The sequence below is a fragment of the Lathyrus oleraceus genome, chromosome 5 (assembly GCF_024323335.1).
Source record: "Lathyrus oleraceus cultivar Zhongwan6 chromosome 5, CAAS_Psat_ZW6_1.0, whole genome shotgun sequence".
NCBI lineage: Eukaryota > Viridiplantae > Streptophyta > Magnoliopsida > Fabales > Fabaceae > Lathyrus > Lathyrus oleraceus.
Genome location: NC_066583.1, coordinates 169401329 through 169422783, shown reverse-complemented (window position 1 = coordinate 169422783; position 21455 = coordinate 169401329). Strand labels below are relative to the sequence as shown.

At 37.9% G+C, this 21455-nt stretch overlaps 2 protein-coding genes and 1 pseudogene across 2 annotated transcripts; 2 read left to right on the top strand and 1 right to left on the bottom strand.

Moving 5' to 3' along the window:
- Positions 1–2462: 2462 nt before the first annotated feature.
- On the top strand, positions 2463–4482 carry LOC127080925 (uncharacterized N-acetyltransferase ycf52). The gene is made up of 4 exons (XM_051021212.1): positions 2463–3107; positions 3326–3384; positions 3949–4005; positions 4082–4482. Exons 1-4 carry the CDS (start codon positions 2634–2636, stop codon positions 4263–4265), a joined length of 774 nt encoding a protein of 257 aa, XP_050877169.1. The 5' UTR covers positions 2463–2633; the 3' UTR covers positions 4266–4482.
- A 56-nt stretch (positions 4483–4538) lies between these two features.
- On the top strand, positions 4539–6227 carry LOC127080924 (uncharacterized). The gene is made up of 2 exons (XM_051021211.1): positions 4539–5281; positions 5492–6227. Exons 1-2 carry the CDS (start codon positions 4828–4830, stop codon positions 6028–6030), a joined length of 993 nt encoding a protein of 330 aa, XP_050877168.1. The 5' UTR covers positions 4539–4827; the 3' UTR covers positions 6031–6227.
- A 10662-nt stretch (positions 6228–16889) lies between these two features.
- Positions 16890–16989, bottom strand: LOC127089229 (uncharacterized; annotated as a pseudogene).
- Positions 16990–21455: the final 4466 nt, after the last annotated feature.

The window sequence follows — 21455 nt, the reverse complement described above, 5'->3', positions numbered from 1 at the left end:
AATTCTCCCTCTCACCCTTTCTCTACAACTTAGAGCTCACGACGTGTAATCCTCATCATAATTGACAAGTTGCTGAAGAAGATTCCTTTTGATTGCTCCTGATGATAAAATGTTGCTTATGAAGAAAGAGACTTGACAATTGTTTGATTCAGATTGCATTAAAGATTTGACAAGTTTACAATTTAAAAAGTAATATAAAGGAATTATAAATAATGTTTTAAAAACCTGACTGATATGGGTGGAAATAGATTATGCTAAATTTAGAAGATTTGAGTCTGACTTACGATAAACTTTTAAGATTTGAAACCGATCTATGGTCGATTATATACCTTTTTGTTTGGTCTGACATAACCTTTTTAAAAGTCGAGGATGATTTGAAAGTTTATTTAAAAGTCTATGTTACATGTGATGTCTTAACATAAGATATCTATGTACCTGCTGGATGTTTAAAATATAATTATGCAGGATTGTTCCAGGATGTCAGACCCGAGTCATGACATCTGTATACAGAACATTCAATCTGAATGTTATGTATTATGTGATTGCATTTTTAATGGCAATCTGTGTATGATTGATGAGTTAATTGAACACGCTATCAATCAGTAATTACAACGAGATTAACTTATTTTTCAAAGGGATCTAATCAACTGTCATGAGAAGATACGAATGGAAAATAGTTTTAGGGTTTTATGATGTCCAAGCCCAGCCAAATGCTTCTATAAAAAGGACATGGAAAACCTGATTTGATACACAAGAAATACAGAATGAAATATTGAGAGAGAATAAGGGTTTTAGTCTTGTGTGGTCGTGTGACTTGTAAGCCATTCAATTCATCCATAGATGATTGAATTGGTCTAATTTTTGAGTTGTAATTTGTCACTCTAAGCTTTTAAGCATGAGTGTGTGTCTACTTGATTGAAGCTGTTAAGTAAGATCAAGTGTGTGTCTTTGAAGAGTGTCTTCTTTTCATAGTAATTCTTGTTTAATATCACTGGTGTGATTGAGGGGGGGGGGGTGAGTTGGATCTCATATCTAAGAGTTTTTAGGTAGAAGTCACACAGGTAGAGATTAGGTGAAAAAGACTGTAACTTGTGTTGTTTACTGAGAGTCTTTGAACTGATTCTATTTAGTGGATTTCCTTTCTGGCTTGGTAGCCCCCAGACGTAGGTGAGTTGCACCGAACTGGGTTAACAATTGCTTGTGTCTCTTGCATTACTGTTCTTTATCTTTTATCATGTTTGTGTTGTTCAGATATTAGTGTCGCGACATTACCCTCGACATCTCATATCTGATATCAGAATTTTATCGTTCGTCTCTAAGTATCACAATACTAATGTATTTATAGTCTTTGGGGTCTAAAGCGAAGTCTTTCTTAAATATATCAACCACTCTAGGAATGAGTGATTGATTCCCTCAAATCTAGGAAGTGTAGTTAATTTCCAAAACTTATTATGTAACATCTATTGACCCAATACATACCTTACCCACGATCTTGGATGAAGATGCCGAAGGTCTGTTCGACGTATCCGAAAAAGGGGCAGCTTATTCAAAAAGGGTCGCTCGAACTAGTAAATGAGTTACTCGATGGGCTAAGCATGCACCTTTCTCCAAAACCTAAGGTCTTTTTCAATTATACCACTTCACAATCTCTTAAGCACGAGGGCTCGTAGAGGTCAAAGTGTTTTAACCCGTGACTCATCTTCAGGCTTTCCTTAAGAGTCTTAGTTAAAGCTTTATTCCTACCTTCAATTCTCAAAGTTTCATGTGATCCTTCTGAACGAGGTTCATTTGAATCCCTTGGGTAATACTTAGTTGAGTCCCTCGGGTGAGACTTCCAATATTATGTGCCACCCTTGTATATTGGCCTCAGAGTATGCTTCTTGGTGTTAGTAGTGCAACTCACGAGTTAGTTATGGGAATTTAAACGTCAATCAACTGAAAGAAATTGAACAGGTTGCTTAGGCAAGGAAGTCTATTGCTTGAGGGCTTGAGTATAAGTCTTTTTTTTAGTTTGATTGAGAAAAATGTAATTTGTTGATTATAGTGAAAATCTTTTGTGTTGCAAGGGGGTTTGACTACTCTCGGATTGAGAGGAACTAGAATATGTTTTGTGTCTCTTTATTTACTTCTACTTTTACATTCCCCTATACAACAAACACTGAAGTTAGACTTTGATCTGATTCAGACTCTTACTTGGATCAGAATCTAAACTTGACATCTTAGGTTATGAAACAAGTTTAAGAAAAAAAAGTAAACTTCCAGATACACAACTCAACCCCCTCTTCTTGTGTATATTTTTCTTATCTTCAATAGATTTTTAAATAAACTTTCAAATCATAACCAACTTTTAAAAAGACTATGTCAGACCAAACAAAAAAGTCTATAATAGACCATGAGTGAGACTTAGAACTTAAAGAGTTTATCGTAAGTTAGAATCAAATCTTCTAAAGTTGGGTAATTTATTTCTACCCATTTCAATCCGGTTTTCAAAACTTTGTTTATAATTTCTTTATACTATTTTTTAAATTGTAAACCTGTTACTTCAATTTTTGGATAATATTAAATGAAGAGTGGAGCAAGGAATAGGAAGTAGCACCTCACTTTCAGTTATTACATCATCCATCAGCAGAAAAATGGTGGCAATGGGAGTTGCAGCTGCTTACACTCACATGCACATGATAGAGGTTTTCAGTTCAAAATCAATGGAATTGAAATGGGTAAGAACAAGAATCACCAAAACCTCACAGTTCAACAAGAACAAAGAAAAGAATCTCTTAACCCCCCTTCTCCCAGTTTACATTTCCACTGATCCACGCCACGTTGATCCCCAACATCTCCAACACCTCTGCTCCACTTGTAACCACTCTTTTCAGAGATTTTCTGATGCCCCTGAACCCGTTGATATCAACAAACTCCGCATTGCTCTTTCTCACAGTGATGTTCTTGTCTCTGTTTTCTGCAAACCTAACATCGTAGATGGGTTGGAAAAATCTTCATCTTCCATAGTGGATTTCTTGACGCCGGTCTCTCCCTCCCGCGATTTGTTGGTTGGATTTGGCCGTGCTGTTTCTGATTGTGGTCTCACTGCTTCTATTTACGATCTCATGGTAACACTTGACTATACTTTTTTTTTATAACAAACACAGAATAAAAATAGAAACTTTTTATCTTTTCTTGATAGCCCATGAGCTGAATTTGATAACTTGGTTCTTGGGCATGGTTATTTTGGTTCTTTTGTTTATGGGTTTTCTTGGTTTTCGGACACTGAATTTTGGGTTTTACCATAGTTAACGTGCATTATTCAACGTGCTTCAGTGCCTCGCAGGTTATTCCATCCCTGCGGAGAATGGGAATTGGAAAATTGATTCTTAAAAAAATTGTGAGGTATGTTAACACTAATTGCCTCTCTTTTTTGATGATTCAATGCTAATCTGCATGATTCCTGAACTAGACACTTTCACTTTGCAGCATAGCAGAGAGAAACATAACCTTTTGTTGGTAGAGTTTTGGTTTGATGTTTGCAAGGTGCCTTCACTCGCATCAATCTGTACCGATGAAGCACTAACACGGAAAGCAAACTCAATACTAACACATAGACACTATAAATAACTTGAGAAAATTAAATAATTGCAAGCAAATGCGTGTATGCATGTATAGGTGTCAGACACACTTTCAATCGGAAGCACTAAATAGGTCTTTACGATGTTGTGTTGTGTTGTTGTGTGTTTGAATCTAAATATGCACTAAATGCTGTCAAATTGAAAATATCAGTTATGGTTTTAATTTGAAGTATAAGTGGACGACTTTTCATGTATCGCCTCTGATCTCGTGGACATCAACCTTGTAGGAGTTGAATATTGAAGTGTTTTCTGTATAAGGCTTCTTCCGATTTTTGGTTAAAGATCGATGCATAAAATTCCAAATATCTTAATATGATCTATTTTGCAGAATGCTTACAAATAGAGACATCTATGACATAGCAGCCCTTTGCTCAAAGGATGAAAGGTTGTTAATTATGCTCCCAGAGTGCTTAAACTTATCCGTTTGTGAACTGCAATTGATGTTATCAACTTTTTCTCAGGTTGTTTTTTAAGGCGTGTGGATTTGGTGGTGACATTTTGGACTCCACTACCATGATGTACACAAGAGCTGTTTCATCAACAATCCAGGAAGGCGAGCAAACTGTCACGCGTGCAGGCCAAAAGCCATTGTTGATTCCACCTCTAATTGAGAGACACTACAAATCATCAAGGACAATAATATAGTGTTGTTTCGCTGTGTCAGCTAGAAAAAAGAAGATTGTTGTCGTATCATTCTTGGCTGGTGTATATTCAACCGAACAAAGAAAATGTGTAGTTACAAGATATTTTTTGTCATGCTTTCACTGTAATTATGTAAATGTGAGAAATATTGATGCTTCTGGAAGAACAAATGTTTGTACAAAGCATATCCTAAATAGATTTCAGTGTCATCCCACAAGTATTCTAGATGTTCTTTGTCATTAAATTAATATATTTTATTTGATGTAAAATGATGTTAAATTGGTCTTTTATATAAGACTTCACATAAGCTCCAAAAACACCAAAACATTGTCAGATTCCTGTCTTCCTATGATAAACTCAACAGGGAAAGAAAAGATTGATAATTTGGCAGAAGGGTGACCCTTGAGCAGTGATTAGGTATAAGGATTTTCTCAATCAGAGAAAAGAAGACTTTAAAATGAAGCAAAGCATGTTCACTTAGTCTCTTTTCTCTGTAACCCTTGTTTAAAGAAGCTTAAAGGATACAAGATCCTTTCAACTCTTGTTTTTTCTATCTGCATCTTATATGGAGATTATATGGGTCGAGTTCTGTTTGAAATCTGCTCATGGCCTGCAGCATTCAACTTCACTTTGGAAGCGTCAATGGTACGCCGTTGGATGGATTGATCATAACAGCAAATATTGCACCAAAGTTGTTAATTCTGGAAATGCAAATCCTGTTTGGAAAACCAATTTTGCCGTTCCTGTTGACGACTCAATGCCAAACATGCAAGACTTGGCACTAAACGTGGAAGTTTACTGTATAGACCCCATATTCAAGGAAAAGCTTCATGGCTCAGCAACGATTGGTCTGAAGAAGTTTCTTTTCAAGCAAGTGAAGAATAATGAGGCGTCAATGCCAAACCAAGAGGGGGTTCGGAGCTACCAATTGCAAAAGAAGAAATCCAACAAACCAAGAGGTTTTGTTGATATTCTGATTCATATTTCGGATGGTAAGAAAGAACTAGATTCTCAACCAGGTATGTGATTATTTCATAACCCGCCAAAAACAAATCTGCCTTTCTGCTTCACCTTTGCTACTCTTCTGCAGTTAGCATCTAATTTCCACCTTTTTAGCGTAATCATAAATTATCTGTCATTTCAGTCAATTATTATATTTTTCATTTAAGTTTATCTCTTGCTCTTTGTAAAACTCTTACCATGATCTGAAACTGTAAGTTGTTTCACAGTAGGTAGCAAGGAAAGAACAGTGCTTTTAGATTATGGCAACAATGCCCACAGGACTGCAGAGGAAGGATTACGGCAAGCTTACCCGCAGAAGCAGCCTCAGGATTCAATCTATCAGCCAGAAAATTATGAACACACAAACGTGCCAGACTCCTTTTCAGTGCCGTTCGCCACTACAAACTATTCCGATCAATATGAGGGTGAACCAAGCTACCATAGAGCAGCTGGACCAGCTAGACCGAGCTACCATACAACAGCTGGGCCAAACTACCATACAGCAAAAGCTGGACCAAGCTATCAACCACATAGAACTAGAACTCCTCCACCATCCCCACCCTATAACGTTGGTTATATTCCCACTTTTCTCTCAAGAAATGATGGTTTGCATCCAAGCTTCACAGACATCCCACAATTCACGGAAGAACCCTGTCAAACGGAGCCTCCAGGTGTTGTACTGGAAATAAGTGCCGAGGCATTAGCAGCTGGTGCTGCAATTTTTGGCGATGACTTCTTGTCAGGATTTGATGTCCTGCAGTCCTAGGAGATGCTACTGTTAACTTAATAACCGATCCTCCTTCCTGAACCAAGCACTAAAATCAGCTCAAATGATTACATATGGCTGCACACAGCCAATCAGCAGAGCAAACCAGTTATGGCTATTGTATATAGTTCCACATTCTTAAAATTGGAATTCTGTCAAAGAAATTGCCGAGAGATTATTCAGTCATTGGTCCGAAACATTAAGATGTTTTATTGCTTATTATTGGAAAAAATAGATAATAGCTGTAATGTTTTATTTGTCAGTCTTAGGCTGATTTATATAGTGAAGATACAATTATTACAATTTTTTTTAATAGAGAATAAAGAAAAATAAAGGTAGTATTAAAGACAATAATAAAATCGGAAATAGTATATTTTCCAACACCCCCTCAAGTTGGTGCATAGATATCTATCATGCCCAACTTGTCTATCAAATACTCAAAAGTAGGTCTTGCCAAACTTTTGGTCAGGATATCCGCAGTTTGTTGACTTGAAGTCACGAAGGGTAGACATATGATTCTCGCATCTAACTTCTCCTTTATGAAGTGTCGATCAATCTCGATATTCTTGGTTCTGTCATGTTGAACTGGATTATAAGCTATGTTAATAGCAGCTTTACTGTCAGAGTACAATTTCAATAGAAACTCAATTTTCATCTTAAGTTCTTCTAGAACTCTAAGGATCCATAATCCTTCACAAATACCTTGAGACGTAGCTCTAAACTCGGCCTCTGCACAACTCCTTGCTACAACTCCTTGTTTCTTCCTCCTCCATGTCACAAGATTACCCCAAACATAGATACAATACCCAGAGGTTGATCTTCTATCTGCGACTGAACCTGCCCAATCGGCATCGGTGAAGATAGACACATTTTTTTAACTAGTCTTCTTAAAAAATAATCTTTTTCCAGGATTTCCCTTCAAATATCTCAGTATCCTATATACTGCCTCAAGATGTTCCTCGAAAGGAGAATGCATAAACTGACTTACTACACTAACTGAGAAAGCAATATCAGGTCGGGTGTGTGACAAATAAATCAGTTTCCCAACCAATCTCTGATATCTCCCAGTATCAACAGAAACATTACCTTCTCCCCAAAGTTTAGCATTAGGATCCATAGGGGTATTTGCAAGACGACATCCACCCATTCCTGTTTCTTTCAACAAGTCTATAATGTATTTCTGCTGTGAAACCACAATACCATTTTTTTACCGAGCAACCTCCATACCTAGAAAATATCTCATGAATCCCAGATTCTTGATTTCAAAGTCTACTGCCAATTTCTCTTTTACTCTTGCCATTTCCACTGTATCGTCTCCAGTAAGGACAATATCATCAACATAAATAATCAGAACAACAACTTTCCCATCGTGGGAGAATTTTGTGAACAAGGTGTGGTCAGCATGTCCTTGGATGTACCCTTGTTTCTTCATGGAGTGAGTGAATTTTTCAAACCAAGCTCTAGGGGACTGCTTTAATCCATACAAAGATTTATTTAGTTTGCACACATTTGATCTAAATTTGTTTTCAAAGCCAGGAGGAATATCCATATATATTTCTTCTTCTAGATCGCCATTAAGAAAGGCATTCTTAACATCTAACTGGTGCAAATGCCAATCCATGTTAGCAGCAAGAGACAAAAGAATTCTGACAGTGTTCAATTTTGCAACAGGAGCAAATGTCTCTGAGTAATCTATACCATAGGTCTGAGTAAAGTCTTTAGCCACCAAACGAGTCTTATATCTTTCAATTGACCCATCTGAATTATACTTCACAGTAAACACCCATTTGCATCCAACTGTCTTCTTGCCATCTGATAGTGACGTAACACTCCAAGTTTTGTTCTTTTCTAGAGCTTTCATCTCCTCAAGTACAGCTTCCCTCCACTTTGGAATTTCTAGAGCAACCTGTACACTTTTTGGAATTTCTACACTAGACAAATTTGAAGTGAAGGCAGACATAGATGAAGACAAATTTGAATATGATATAAAATTTGACATTGGATGTTTAGTGAAAGATCTGACAGGTTTTCTAATGGCAACATGATCATCTATATCAGGATACAAAATACGATTCTCAGAAACAGAGATAGACTTACCTTTTCTTTTGTTAGGAAATTGATCATTCCCCGGTTCAGATTCCTGGCAGTGTTGAGATGTGAACTTGTCCTTTCCTTTATGATGCTTTTTCACAAAAACCTTTCCTTTCCAAGTCTTGTTTCCTAATTCAAATTTGTTTTGTTTAAGTGACTCATTATTTTGTGGCATTTCAATTAGATCATTATTAACATCGTTTTCAGGATTCTCATTGTTTTCTACAAAAGAAAATGTAGGCTCGGACTCACAAGGTTCCTTACTCATGACAGGAGTAGGATCAGATGAAGAATCGTGGTCATTTTCTGTTGGTGCAGGTGTAAAAAACTTAGAATTTTGTGATATTGGTAAAGATAAGTTATTTAAAAAACTCATGTCCTCAATTTGGAACGAGTCTTCGTTTATCTCCCCCCCTTGAATATGAGTGTCATCAAAAAAAGGTTTATTTTCAAAGAATGTAACATCCATAGTGACAAACATTTTCTTATTTTCTGGATCAAAACATTTATATCCTTTTTGGGTTGGGGAGTATCCAACAGAGACACATTTTATAGCACGTGGCTCAAGTTTTCCAACATTTTTATGTTCATGAACAAAGGTTGTGCAACCAAAGATTTTTAAAGTCAAATCAGTTAAAACACGAGTACTAGGAACACATTCTTTGAAGACGTTAATAGGAGTTTGAAATTTGAGAATTTGGGAGGGCATTCTGTTAATTAAATACGCAGCTGTTAAAACAGCTTCGCCCCACAAATAATTTGGTACTTTATTTGAAAAAAGTAGAGCTCTAGCAACCTCTAGTAAATGTCTATTTTTCCTTTCGGCCACTCCATTTTGTTGAGGAGTATTAGGACATGAACTTTGATGTACATTTCCATTTTTTAGAAAAAAAATCACCCAGGATAGTGTTAAAATATTCTTTGTCATTATCACTTCTAAAGATTTGGATATTTGTTTGAAATTGGTTTTGCACCATTAAAACAAAATTCTTTACAGTCTGACAAACATCTGATTTCCCCTTTAACAAGTACACCCAACATACTCTTGTATGATCGTCTATAAATGTGATAAACCATTTTTTGAGAGAGAGTGTACTTGTACGGTTAGGGCCCCAAACATCACTTTGTATAATAGAAAAAGGTTTTGATGGTTTATAATGTTGTATTGAAAACTGGGAACAATGATGCTTTGCAAATTCACATGCTTCACATTTAAACGAAGAAATTTTTTTATTGTGAAATATCTTAGGAAACAGGTGTTTTAAGTAACGAAAACTAGGATGACCTAATCTTAAATGTCATATCATAATGTTGTCATCTTTATTATTCAAAACAAAAAAAGACTCAAAGCAGGAACTTATTGTTTTTTTAAGGTAGTTGTGATGCAGATCCAATTTCAAGGTAGTAGAGTCCTCCACTCTCCTTAGCACTGTCAATCATCTTCCCCGAGTTCAAATCCTGAAAGACACAGTGAGATCGGAAAAAAATAGTTTGACAATTTATATCTTGGACTAATTTACTCACGAATATTAAATTACAAGATAAATTTGGAACATGAAAGACATTTTAAGAGGTAACATTTGAGACAACACAACTGACCATTTACCTGCAATGGCTGACAAAGAGCCATCTGCAATTTTTATTTTTTTATTACCTGCACATGGACTATATGACGAGAACAAAGTAGATTCACCTGTCATGTGATCGGAGGCTCCTGAATCTACTATCCAGGTATGACTGAGACTGACACTAAGAAATGCAGAATTACCTTTTGTTGCTATAGAGCAAGAAGGGGTTGGAGACTCGAGGAGTTTGTACAGTCTGTCTAGTTGCTCCGTAGTGAGTGGAAACTGAGACGGAGGAGGTTTCTGCCCTTGATCAGAATTACTAGCCTGAAATGCACGACTATTTTTCTTCTTCCAGTTAGGAGGTTTGCCTTTGAGCTTCCAACAAGTTTCACGTGTATGCCATTCGCGCTTGCAGTGATCACACCAAGGAACTTTGTCTGACCTTCTTCCCTTGTCAAGGTTCCTAGTAGCCAGAGCTGAGCCTTCAAATTCAGAATTTCGTTGTATCTTGTCCATCATAATTCCTTGTCGTGCCTCTTCCCTTCTTATTTTTGCAAAAAAATCACGAAGAGTTGGCAATCGTATTTTTCCTAAAACTTTACCTCTTACCTCATCAAGGTCTTTATTGAGCCCAGCGAGAAACATGAATACACGATCATTTTCTTGCCTCTTGAGAAACAAAACATTGTCTTTTGTACACCTCCAATTGTCATCATAACAGAGATCTAGCTCTTACCACAGTGTTAACAGTTCATTGTAATAAGCAGTTACACTCCTGTCACCTTGTTTCGCATGCCATACCTTTGACTTTAAACCAAAAATTTGAGAGGAGTTTTGAATATCAGAGTATGTTTCCTTAACAGCTTCCCACACATCCTTTGCGGAAGGTAAAAACATGTAAGGCTTACCTATTCCAGTTTCCATAGAGCTTACCAGCCACGCAATAATCAAGGAGTTTTCCGACTTCCATTGTTTGTAACGAGGGTCTCCTGTTGGCTGTTGCCGGTTCAACTACTCATTCATTTTAGGGATATTGACCTTGAGGGAGTATGAGGAACCATCTTGATCATTACCGCCTATGTTGGAATAACTGTCACCAAAAACAATGTCGTTCCTGTTTCCATTGTTGTCGTCATTACTGCCATTGTTTATGACCACCGACGGTTCCTCATGTACACCGTTTCCGCGCCCACAGCCGTTTCCGCGACCGAAGCCCGAATCAGATTGTGGTTGGTCGCCATGGTTGGATCCAGTGTATGCCTGTGATAGGGGAGGCCACCTGTTGTTGTCATTTGCCATAGGAGTTTAACGAGTATGTGAATTGGGTCGAACAAAAAAATATGTTGAGGAAAATTTTATGGTAACCCCTAACCCAACAAAAATAGGTTGAGGAAAGCTTTTACGGTAATCCCTAACCCAGTGCTCTTGATACCATATTGGAAAAAGTAGGTAAAACGTGTTATATTTTATTCGTCAGCCTTAGGCAGATTTATATAGTGAAGATACAATTATTACAATTTATTTTTTCCTTAATGGAGAATAAAGAAAAATAAATATAGTATTAAAGACAATAATAAAATCAAAAATAATATATTTTTCAACACTTATATAAATCAAATTTGCAATATTATCTTCCAAAGTTGTTATATTCAGTAGTTCCTAGTTTTGGCACTAAAAGAAAGGTAGCTTAGTATCAATATCATGTATCAAAAATAATATATTTTCCAACACTTATATAAATCAAATTTGCAATATTATCTTCCAAAGTTGTTATAGTCAGTAGTTCCTAGTTTTGGCACTAAAAGAAAGGTAGTGTTGTAAATATTAGATTGTAAATAATAATTATTTCTATTAGTAATGAGGCCCATTAGTCAAAGCCCATTAGGTTTTCTATTCTCTCTTATTTAAAGCATGTAGATGTAACATGTAAGAATAACTTTCTAATATATCAGTAAAATATTTTACAACATGGTATCAAGAGCTCCCGATTTTAGGGGATTCGCTTCCGCCTAAACCCTAGCCGCCTTGTAGCGGAGTTTTTTTGTACTGCAGTTTGTTGTTGTTTTTGGGTGTTTGGGTCATTGTTGTTTTGTGTTGTAGTACATCGTGCTTCTTGTTTTTGTTCACTCATCTTTGAAACCCTAACACATCCTGTTTCTTGGTTTGTTTTCTCTCGATTGTCCTTTCAATGGCTGAGATTATTGACTCCATGAGTAAGCCTTCTGGTTCTGGGTCTCTAGCAGTTACTGGTAAGAGTTTGTGTTCCCGATCTCTTACTGTTTGTGGTAATATTCCTAAGAATGCGTGGATTCTTGACTCTGGTGCTACTAATCATATGACATTTGATTCCACATTATTATGCTCTTATACCACACCTTCGAGTATTCCTTATATCACTGTTGCTGATGGCTCTCATGCTTGTGTTGTTGGCACTGGAAATATTGACTTGCAACCTCCATTCCAGTTACAATCTGTGCTTCATGTTCCCACACTTTCCCACAATTTAATTTCCATCCATAAGCTTACCCGTGATCTGAATTGTAAAGTAATTTTTTCTATGTCCCATTGTGTTTTTCAGGACCTTACCACGGGGCAGACGATTGGAATTGCTAAGGAAAAGGAAGGGTTATACTACTTCTCTGATGACCATCCAAAGGTGTTGTCCTCCTGTTTCCAGTCTCAGTCTTCCTCTTCAGCCTCACAAATTTGGCTTCAGCACAAGCGTCTCGGTCATCCTCCATTTTATACAATTAAGTCTATGTTTCCGTCGTTGTTCTTACACCATTCTGTTGAGTCTTTTAAGTGTGATGTTTGTCAGTTGGCAAAACACAATCGTGTATCTTTTCCTTCCAGTTTTAATAAAAGTGATGAACCTTTTGATTTGATTCATTTTGATGTTTGGGGACCTGCCCCTACCTCTAATATTTTTGGTGCAAAATGGTTTGTCTCATTTATTGATGATTGTACTCGGGTAACTTGGATATTCTTGATGAATACTAAATCCGAAGTACCACAAATATTTATCCAATTTTATAATATGGTACAAACGCAATTTGGGAAAGGCATAAAAAGAGTTTGTTCTGACAATGGTAAAGAATATGTCAATCATACCTTTTCCAACTTCACTAGTAAACATGGCATTCTCCATGAATTCACATGTGTTGACACCCCACAACAAAACGGTGTCGCAGAAAGAAAAAATCGTCATTTACTTGAAGTTGCTAGATCTCTCCTTTTTCAAATGTCTGTTCCTACCTCTTATTGGGGTGAGGCAATTCTTACTGCTGCCTATCTGATTAATCGGGTCCCATCTCGAGTGTTAGGTAATAAAAGTCCTGCCCAATTTATGCTTTCACGTTTTCCATCTGTTCCTAGCTTACACACTCTTGAGTCTCGCATTTTTGGTTGTGTTGCTTTTGTTCATGTTCACAAACAATATCGCAACAAATTGGATCCCCGTGCTGTCAGATGTATCTTTCTGGGTTATGCACCCAACAAAAGAGGGTACAAATGTTATCATCCTCCGAGTCGAAAATTCTTTGTCTCCAAAGATGTCACCTTTCATGAAAATGTGTCATATTTCACTCGTTCTCAGTCTCAGGGGGAGAACATAAGTGACTTAGAGTCAGAGTCAGAGTCTGAGTCCGAGTTTTTGATCCTTGGTCCTAGCCTCCCTAGAGCACCTATCAGTGTTCCCTCTCTTGAACCCGAGTTGTCACCTAGTTTGAGTTTGAGTCCTAGTTCAACACCTGAATCTGAGCCAGTAAGTGTTCCTGGTCCTTCAAGGCCTTCTGTTTTACAGGAATCAGCACCTCCAGCACCAACTCTAGTGTATCAGAGAAGAAGTAAACCTGACCTTCTCCAGAAACAAATTCAACCGCCTGAACCGGAGGTAAGTACTGAAAATGATTCCTCTAGTGATGATTGTGCCATTTCTGATACTTGTGACACTAATCCAGTTGATTTACCCATTGCTTTGAGGAAGGATAAAAGATCTTGTCCCTCCCTATATCGACACCCTATCTCTCAATATGTCTCCACTAAACATCTTTCCACACAATATCAAAGTTTTATTGCAGCTGTTGATTCTGTGAAAATCCCATCATCTGTTGAAGAAGCATTGCAAAATAGAAATTGGGTCCAAGCTATGGATGAGGAAATGAGAGCACTTGAAAAAAATGGTACTTGGGAGATTATTGAAAGGAAAAGAGACAAAAGTCCAGTTGGATGCAGATGGATCTATACTGTAAAGTACAAATCTGATGGTACACTTGATCGGTACAAAGCAAGACTAGTCGCAAAAGGTTATACTCAGACGTATGGTATTGATTATGAGGAGACATTTGCCCCAGTGGCAAAGATGAATACTGTTCGAATTTTACTATCTCTTGCTGCTTCATGTGGATGGGAATTGCAACAGTTTGATGTTAAAAATGCGTTCTTGCATGGAGACTTAAAGGAAGAAGTGTATATGGAGATTCCACCAGGTGTTGGCATAACAAATGGAGCTAACAAGGTGTGTAAATTGAAGAAAGCCTTATATGGACTAAAGCAGTCCCCTCGGGCATGGTTTGGAAGATTCACAAAGGCAATGATGTGTTTGGGCTATAAGCAAAGTCAAGGAGACCACACTTTATTTTTTAAACATTCACAAGGAGGAAAACTGACTGTACTTCTTGTTTATGTTGATGATATTATTGTTACAGGAGATGATTTGATTGAGAGACATTTCCTCAAAGAGAAATTATCAGCAGAGTTTGAGATGAAAGACCTTGGGCAACTCAAGTATTTCTTGGGAATTGAGGTAGTGATAACATGAAATTATATCATATTTTAGGACTTAATTCAATTAAATTTTATCATTATTTATTTCAGTTCACTTCATTTTATTAGATATTATGCGGTATTTTCTTCCTATTTGTCTCAGGTGGTTTATTTTGAAGCACAAGTAAAAATGGAAGAAAAGGAGGTGCAAAAAGGAGAGAAAATGAACCAAATGTCAAAGCCCAGCCCAAAGTACAAGAACACAGGTGTTGTGCCTGTGACGGACGTCACAGAGGCGTGACGAGCGTCACGCCTTGCACACTGCTGTGACGAACGTCACACATGGTGTGACGAACGTCACACCAGTCCCCTACATTTTTGGCGCAAGGAACGCTTCAGAGACGTTGAGGGAAAGTTGAAGCCGATGTCCACGCCTATGTACTTTGCACGTTGAAGACCTTTGGAAGCGGAAGCAGTTACTCAAGGCACCAATATAAATAGCCACTTGCCAAACCTAAAAGGGTTCCACGCTTTTTCCATATTTTTCTTTTGCCGTTTTCGCTTTTGCCTTTTTCTCTTCCAGCAACTTAAGCATTATTTTTACAGCATTGCTTTTACGAGTTTTACACTATTTCCCTTGCAATTTCTAGTTCCTTTTTAGCATTTAGTTAATTCTTTTCGCACAATAGTTTCTACACCGGAAACTATTGTGTACCTTTTTATCGGATCTAACCTTACGTTAGAATCCAGTTTTTTATTTCCTTCGTGTTAATTTGTTGTTTAATTGAAGAATCCAAGAACAAATCCTACCGGCTTGTGGTGGAGTGTTCAAGACTACTGTTTAACTTATTTCAGGTTCTTTAATGATTATTTAATGCTTTGTTTTATTATTTATTTATATTATCTGCCTGGGATGAGTCTGTTTATGCATGATAAGTATTTAAGTTTGTTTAGCATGTCTGGCTAATTCGCTTAGATATCGGTATGTGAAGTAAGCGGAATAAGGGATCATAACTAAGTCGGTTTAATTAAATTTAAAATTAAAATCACTCTTTTTACGGTCTCAATTTACAGGTTTAATAACAAAGGTTTTTGCGAAAGTAAAAGACATAAAGAAGTTAAAATCAATAGAGCGAGAGTTTGAGGTTTTAACTGGACAGTGTAAATTAGGCATTAATTCTAGATCAGGGCGAGAGCAAGTTTTAGAGTTAATTAAATTCCGATCTTTTCCAAAAAGTATTTTTAAAGATTGAATGTGAGGACGAGAGTTAAGCATTCGAATTTAATTATATAACCTAAGTCAACAGAGCGAGAGTTTGAGATAAGGGTGTTTAAACGGTCAGTGTTTTCTTGGAAAGAGTTTCTATGGACTGTATTGCTTTCAAAAAATGGTTTTTTGACTTAATTATAAGTGACAGCTACATTAACATAAAATCATGGTTTATTCAACAGAGCGAGAGTTTGAGATAAAACTTTTAATCAATAGAGTCAACTGAAAAGATTTATTTTAAAATCAAGAAATCGACAAAGAATTGATTCCCTAATTACGACGAACTACATACCGATATCCGCTTTATTAATATTTAATTTAGATTCTATTTTTAGTTTTAGCTTTTCCCCCAAACAATCGAACATTATCCACCTTAGCTTTACGAAGTAACCTTAGATAACGGTATATCGATTCATAAGTCCCTGTGGGATCGATATCTTTTAAAACTACGCGATAGAACTGTGCACTTGCAGTTTGTACCCCAATTCGACTCATAAAGTCGCGATCAAGTTTTTGGCGCCGTTGCCGGGGACTTTTATTTAATCGATATCGTAACTCTTCCATTACGCTGTAGAGACTAAGGTTTCTTTTTCTTCTATTCTTTCTTTCGTTGATTTGTATGCCACGCACTCGCTCACAAGGCGAACCGCTCTATTTACGAATCAACGATATCGAACTATATCTCCGAGTCCTACGACGAATTCGGGAATATCGTGCTGCAAACAATCTCCCTCCTGTAGAATTTCCTGATTTCAAAAACATTTTTCCTTCGATAACCGAGATGGCAGAACCAGCTCGTGCTCTTAGAGATTACGCCGCTCCATCGCAAGATGAACCGCATTCAAGTATTGCTCCACCCGCAATCGAAGCAAACAACTTCGAACTTAAACCTTCGCTGTTGCAGGCAGTGCAACAGAACCAATTCTCTGGAAATCCTACCGAGGATCCAAACCTTCATTTATCCGTATTTGTCCAATACGCTGATACTGTTAAAGCTAATGGTGTCACTTCAGAGGCAATTCGACTTCGTCTTTTTCCTTTCTCATTAAGAGATAGCGCTAGAAGATGGCTTCAGTCTCTCCCTTCCAACTCTGTCACCACATGGAACGAGTTGAAGAAAGTTTTTCTTGCCCGATACTTTCCGCCAAGCAAAACAGCTATGTTAAGAGCCCAGATAAACGGATTTAAACAGAAAGACAACGAGTCTCTTTTCGAAGCATGGGAAAGATACAAAGACATGATGAGACTTTGCCCACACCATGGTTTGGAAGACTGGTTAGTAATTCACACATTTTATAATGGTCTCTTGTACAACACAAGGCTAACAATAGACGCCGCTGCAGATGGTGCATTAATGAACAAACCTTATGCTGATGCTTACCAGCTTATCGAGAGCATGGCCCAAAACCACTATCAGTGGGGAACCGAACGAACAATTGTGGAAAAACCTCAAACGAAAACTGGCATGTACGAGATAAGTAACCTTGATCACGTCAATGCAAAAGTGGATGCTTTGGTCCAGAAAATTGAAAGTTTAAATGTATCACCTCCAGCCGCCGCGGTTGCTATAACTCAGAATTGCGAGGTCTGTGGAATCCAAGGTCACACTCCTACGGATTGTCAACTCTTAACAGGAATCCAAGCAGAGCAAGTAAACTACGCTCAAGGAAGCCCCTACTCGCATACCTATAACTCAAATTGGAAGAACCATCCAAACTTTTCATATAAAAGTAATAATGCTTTGTACGCACCTGGACAATCTCCAAATCAAGCCCCAGCTGTACCCCCGGGATATCAAAAACCGAACCCATTCATGCCTAACAATAACGCCCCTAGGAAATCCAACTTGGAAATCATGATGGAAAACTTTATAGCTTCCCAACAACAAACCAATAAAGATTTCTTAAACCAGAATGTACACACTGGCGAACAACTTAAACAACTAGCAAGCAAAGTAGATGCCCTGGCTACCCATAATAAAATGCTGGAAACACAAATATCACAAGTAGCTCAACAACAAGCGCCTACTGCTGCCCCAACTGGTACATTCCCTGGACAGCCCCAACCTAACCCGAGAAGCCACGCTCATGCAATCATATTAAGAAGTGGAACGGAAGTGGAAGGACCGTCTGATCCAAGGATAGAAAACCAAAACCCTAAAAAATCAACTAAGGAAAGCGAACCTAAGGAAAAGGAAGAGAGTAATAAGGAAACCACAGAAAAGAAGGAACCTTATGTACCTCCACCACCTTATAAACCACCTATCCCTTACCCTCAAAGGCTTGTTAAAACCAAAGATGCGGGCCAATTTAGAAAATTTGTTGATCTCCTTAAACAATTAAAGGTTACAATTCCGTTCACCGAAGCTATTACGCAGATGCCCTCATATGCTAAATTCTTAAAAGAAATTCTTTCTAATAAGAGGAAACTTGAAGATAGCGAAACCGTTACACTCCCTGCCGAATGTAGCGCTATAATCCAAAACATGCCTCCTAAACTCAAGGACCCGAGTAGTTTCTCTATACCCTGTCACATAGGAAAATTTGTCATCGACAAAGCTTTATGCGATTTAGGAGCCGGAATTAGCGTTATGCCTTTATCCATATGTAAGAAACTGGAAATGGGAGAATTAAGACCAACCAAAATGTCTGTGCAACTAGCAGATCGTTCCATAAAGTATCCTGTAGGAATTCTTGAAAACGTTCCCGTACGCATAGGTCAATTCTACATTCCAACTGATTTTACAATTATGGACATTAGAGAAGATGATATTACACCCATTATACTGGGAAGACCGTTCTTAGCAACTGCCGATGCAATCATAGACGTAAAACGAGGACGACTCACCTTCGAAGTAGGTGAAGAGAAAATTGAGTTCATTCTTTCCCAATTCTTGAAAGCACCTGCAATAGAAGATACATGTTACTTCATGGATATCATTGATGAATGCATAAAAGAAGCAGAGTTAGGAGAAGACAAATCATCCGACTACCTTGTAGAAGACGAATCTAACCAATGTTTAGCAATAACACCGGACCCTACGCAATGTCTTAACAAACCACCCTTGACCTGAAAACACTCCCAAAAATCTGAGATATGAATTCCTAGACTTAGAACTTGAACGACCTGTGATAGTTAATGCAGACCTAGGAAGACTCGAAACAGAAAAACTCCTACATATCTTAAGAAAGTATCCAACCGCACTAGGTTACCACATCACCGATCTTAAAGGAATAAGCCCTTCTATTTGTATGCACCGCATCATGCTAGAAGAAGACTGTAAAACCTCTAGAGAACACCAGAGGAGACTAAATCCGATCCTGAGTGAGGTAGTAAAGAAGGAAATAACCAAGTTATTAGAAGCAGGCATTATATATCCTATATCTGATAGCAAATGGGTTAGTCCTGTACACGTAGTACCAAAGAAAGGAGGCATAACCGTTATTGAAAACGAAAAAGGGGAAACTATAACTAAACGAATCGAATCGGGATGGAGAATGTGCATCGACTATAGGAAACTAAACAAAGCAACCCGAAAAGATCATTTCCCTTTACCATTCATTGACCAGATGTTAGAATGATTAGCAAAACATTCACATTTATGTTATCTAGACGGTTATTCAGGCTTCTTTCAAATACCAATTCACCCTGATGACCAAGAAAAGACAACGTTCACGTGCCCTTTTGGTACCTTCGCTTATAGACGAATGTCGTTTGGCCTGTGTAATGCTCCTGCAACTTTTCAAAGATGCATGATGGCAATTTTCGTCGACTTTCTCGAAAACATCATGGAAGTATTTATGGATGACTTTTCCGTATACGGACAAAGTTTTGAAGAATGCCTTGAAAACCTAGAAAGAGTTCTTGAGCGATGTGTAAAAGTAAACTTAGTACTTAACTGGGAGAAGTGCCACTTTATGGTACAAGAAGGAATTGTTTTAGGACACATCATCTCGAACAGAGGAATTGAAGTAGACAAAGCCAAAATAGAGGTAATCGAAAATCTTCAACCCCCAAGAACCGTGAGAGAAGTACGAAGCTTCTTAGGACACGCCGGTTTTTACCGACGATTCATCAAAGACTTCTCTAAGATAACTAAACCTTTAACCGGACTATTGATGAAAGATGCCGATTTCATATTCGACGATAACTGTTTAAAAGCATTTCAAACGCTTAAGCAAGCATTGATCTCCGCACCCATAATGCAGACACCCGACTAGAATGAACCATTCGAAATAATGTGTGATGCCAACGATTATGCTGTAGGTGCTGTTTTAGGACAACGAAAGGATAAAAAGCTTCACGTTATATATTACGCAAGTAGGACCCTAGATGAAGCGCAGATGAATTACGCCACTACCGAGAAAGAACTCCTAGCAGTGGTATTTGCGCTAGATAAATTTCGTTCCTACTTGGTCGGAGCCAAAATAATAGTTTACACTGATCACGCCGCTATCAAATACCTCTTAACAAAAAAGGATGCTAAACCTAGACTCCTAAGATGGATCTTGTTGCTACAAGAGTTCGATTTAGAAATAAAAGACAAGAAAGGAACTGAAAACGTAGTAGCAGACCACCTCTCTAGACTTGAGAACCTTGAACCGGAAAGAACATCAATTAATGATGATTTCTCGTACGATAAACTTATAGCTACTTTGGAAGAGAATAACTCTGACAAGCCAGTAGAAACCACCTTAGCTATATCTGTCACACCATGGTACGCTGATCTCGTCAATTATTTAGCCGCCGGAATAGTTCCACCTACTTTATCCTACCAACAGAAGAAACGATTCTTCTACGACATAAAACACTATTACTGGGATGATCCCTTACTTTTCAAAAGAGGCCCCGATGGTATCTTCCGTCGATGTATACCCGAAGAAGAGGTAGAAAATATAATCCAACACTGCCACTCCGCTCCTTATGGTGGACACGCAAGTACATCCAAGACCTGCTCTAAAATCCTACAAGCCGACTTTTATTGGCCAACTATATGGAAAGACGTACATGCGGCTATTAAGGAATGTGACAGATGCCAACGCACAGGAAACATATCTAGACGTGACGAGATGCCACAAAAGGGTATTTTGGAAGTAGAGATTTTCGACGTATGGGGAATAGACTTCATGGGACCTTTTCCATCCTCTTTCGGTAACAAATACATACTCGTGGCAGTAGACTACGTTTCAAAATGGATCGAACAAATGACACCCGAGTAGTAACTAGACTCTTTAAGAATATAATATTTCTGAGATTTGGCATCCCAAGAATAGTAGTCAGTGATGGTGGATCGCACTTTATATCCAAGGTACTCGAAAAACTATTGTTTAAATACGGCGTGAGACATAGGATAGCGACACCTTACCACCCTCATACCAGTGGACAAGTTGAAGTATCCAATAGAGAGATTAAACAAATATTAGAGAAAACAGTCGCCACTTCAAGGAAAGATTGGTCATTAAAATTACCAGAGGCTTTGTGGGCATACCGAACTGCTTATAAAACCCCCATAGGGACGACCCCATTTAAGCTCATTTATGGAAAATCCTGTCACCTCCCGGTAGAGTTAGAGCATAAGGCCTATTGGGCTATTAGAGATCTGAATTTAAACTATAAGGTCGCCGGCGAAAAGAGAATCCTTGACATAAACGAATTAGAGGAACTCAGAAGAGACGCCTATGAAAATGCCAGAATCTACAAAGAAAGAACAAAACAATGGCATGACAAGCGTA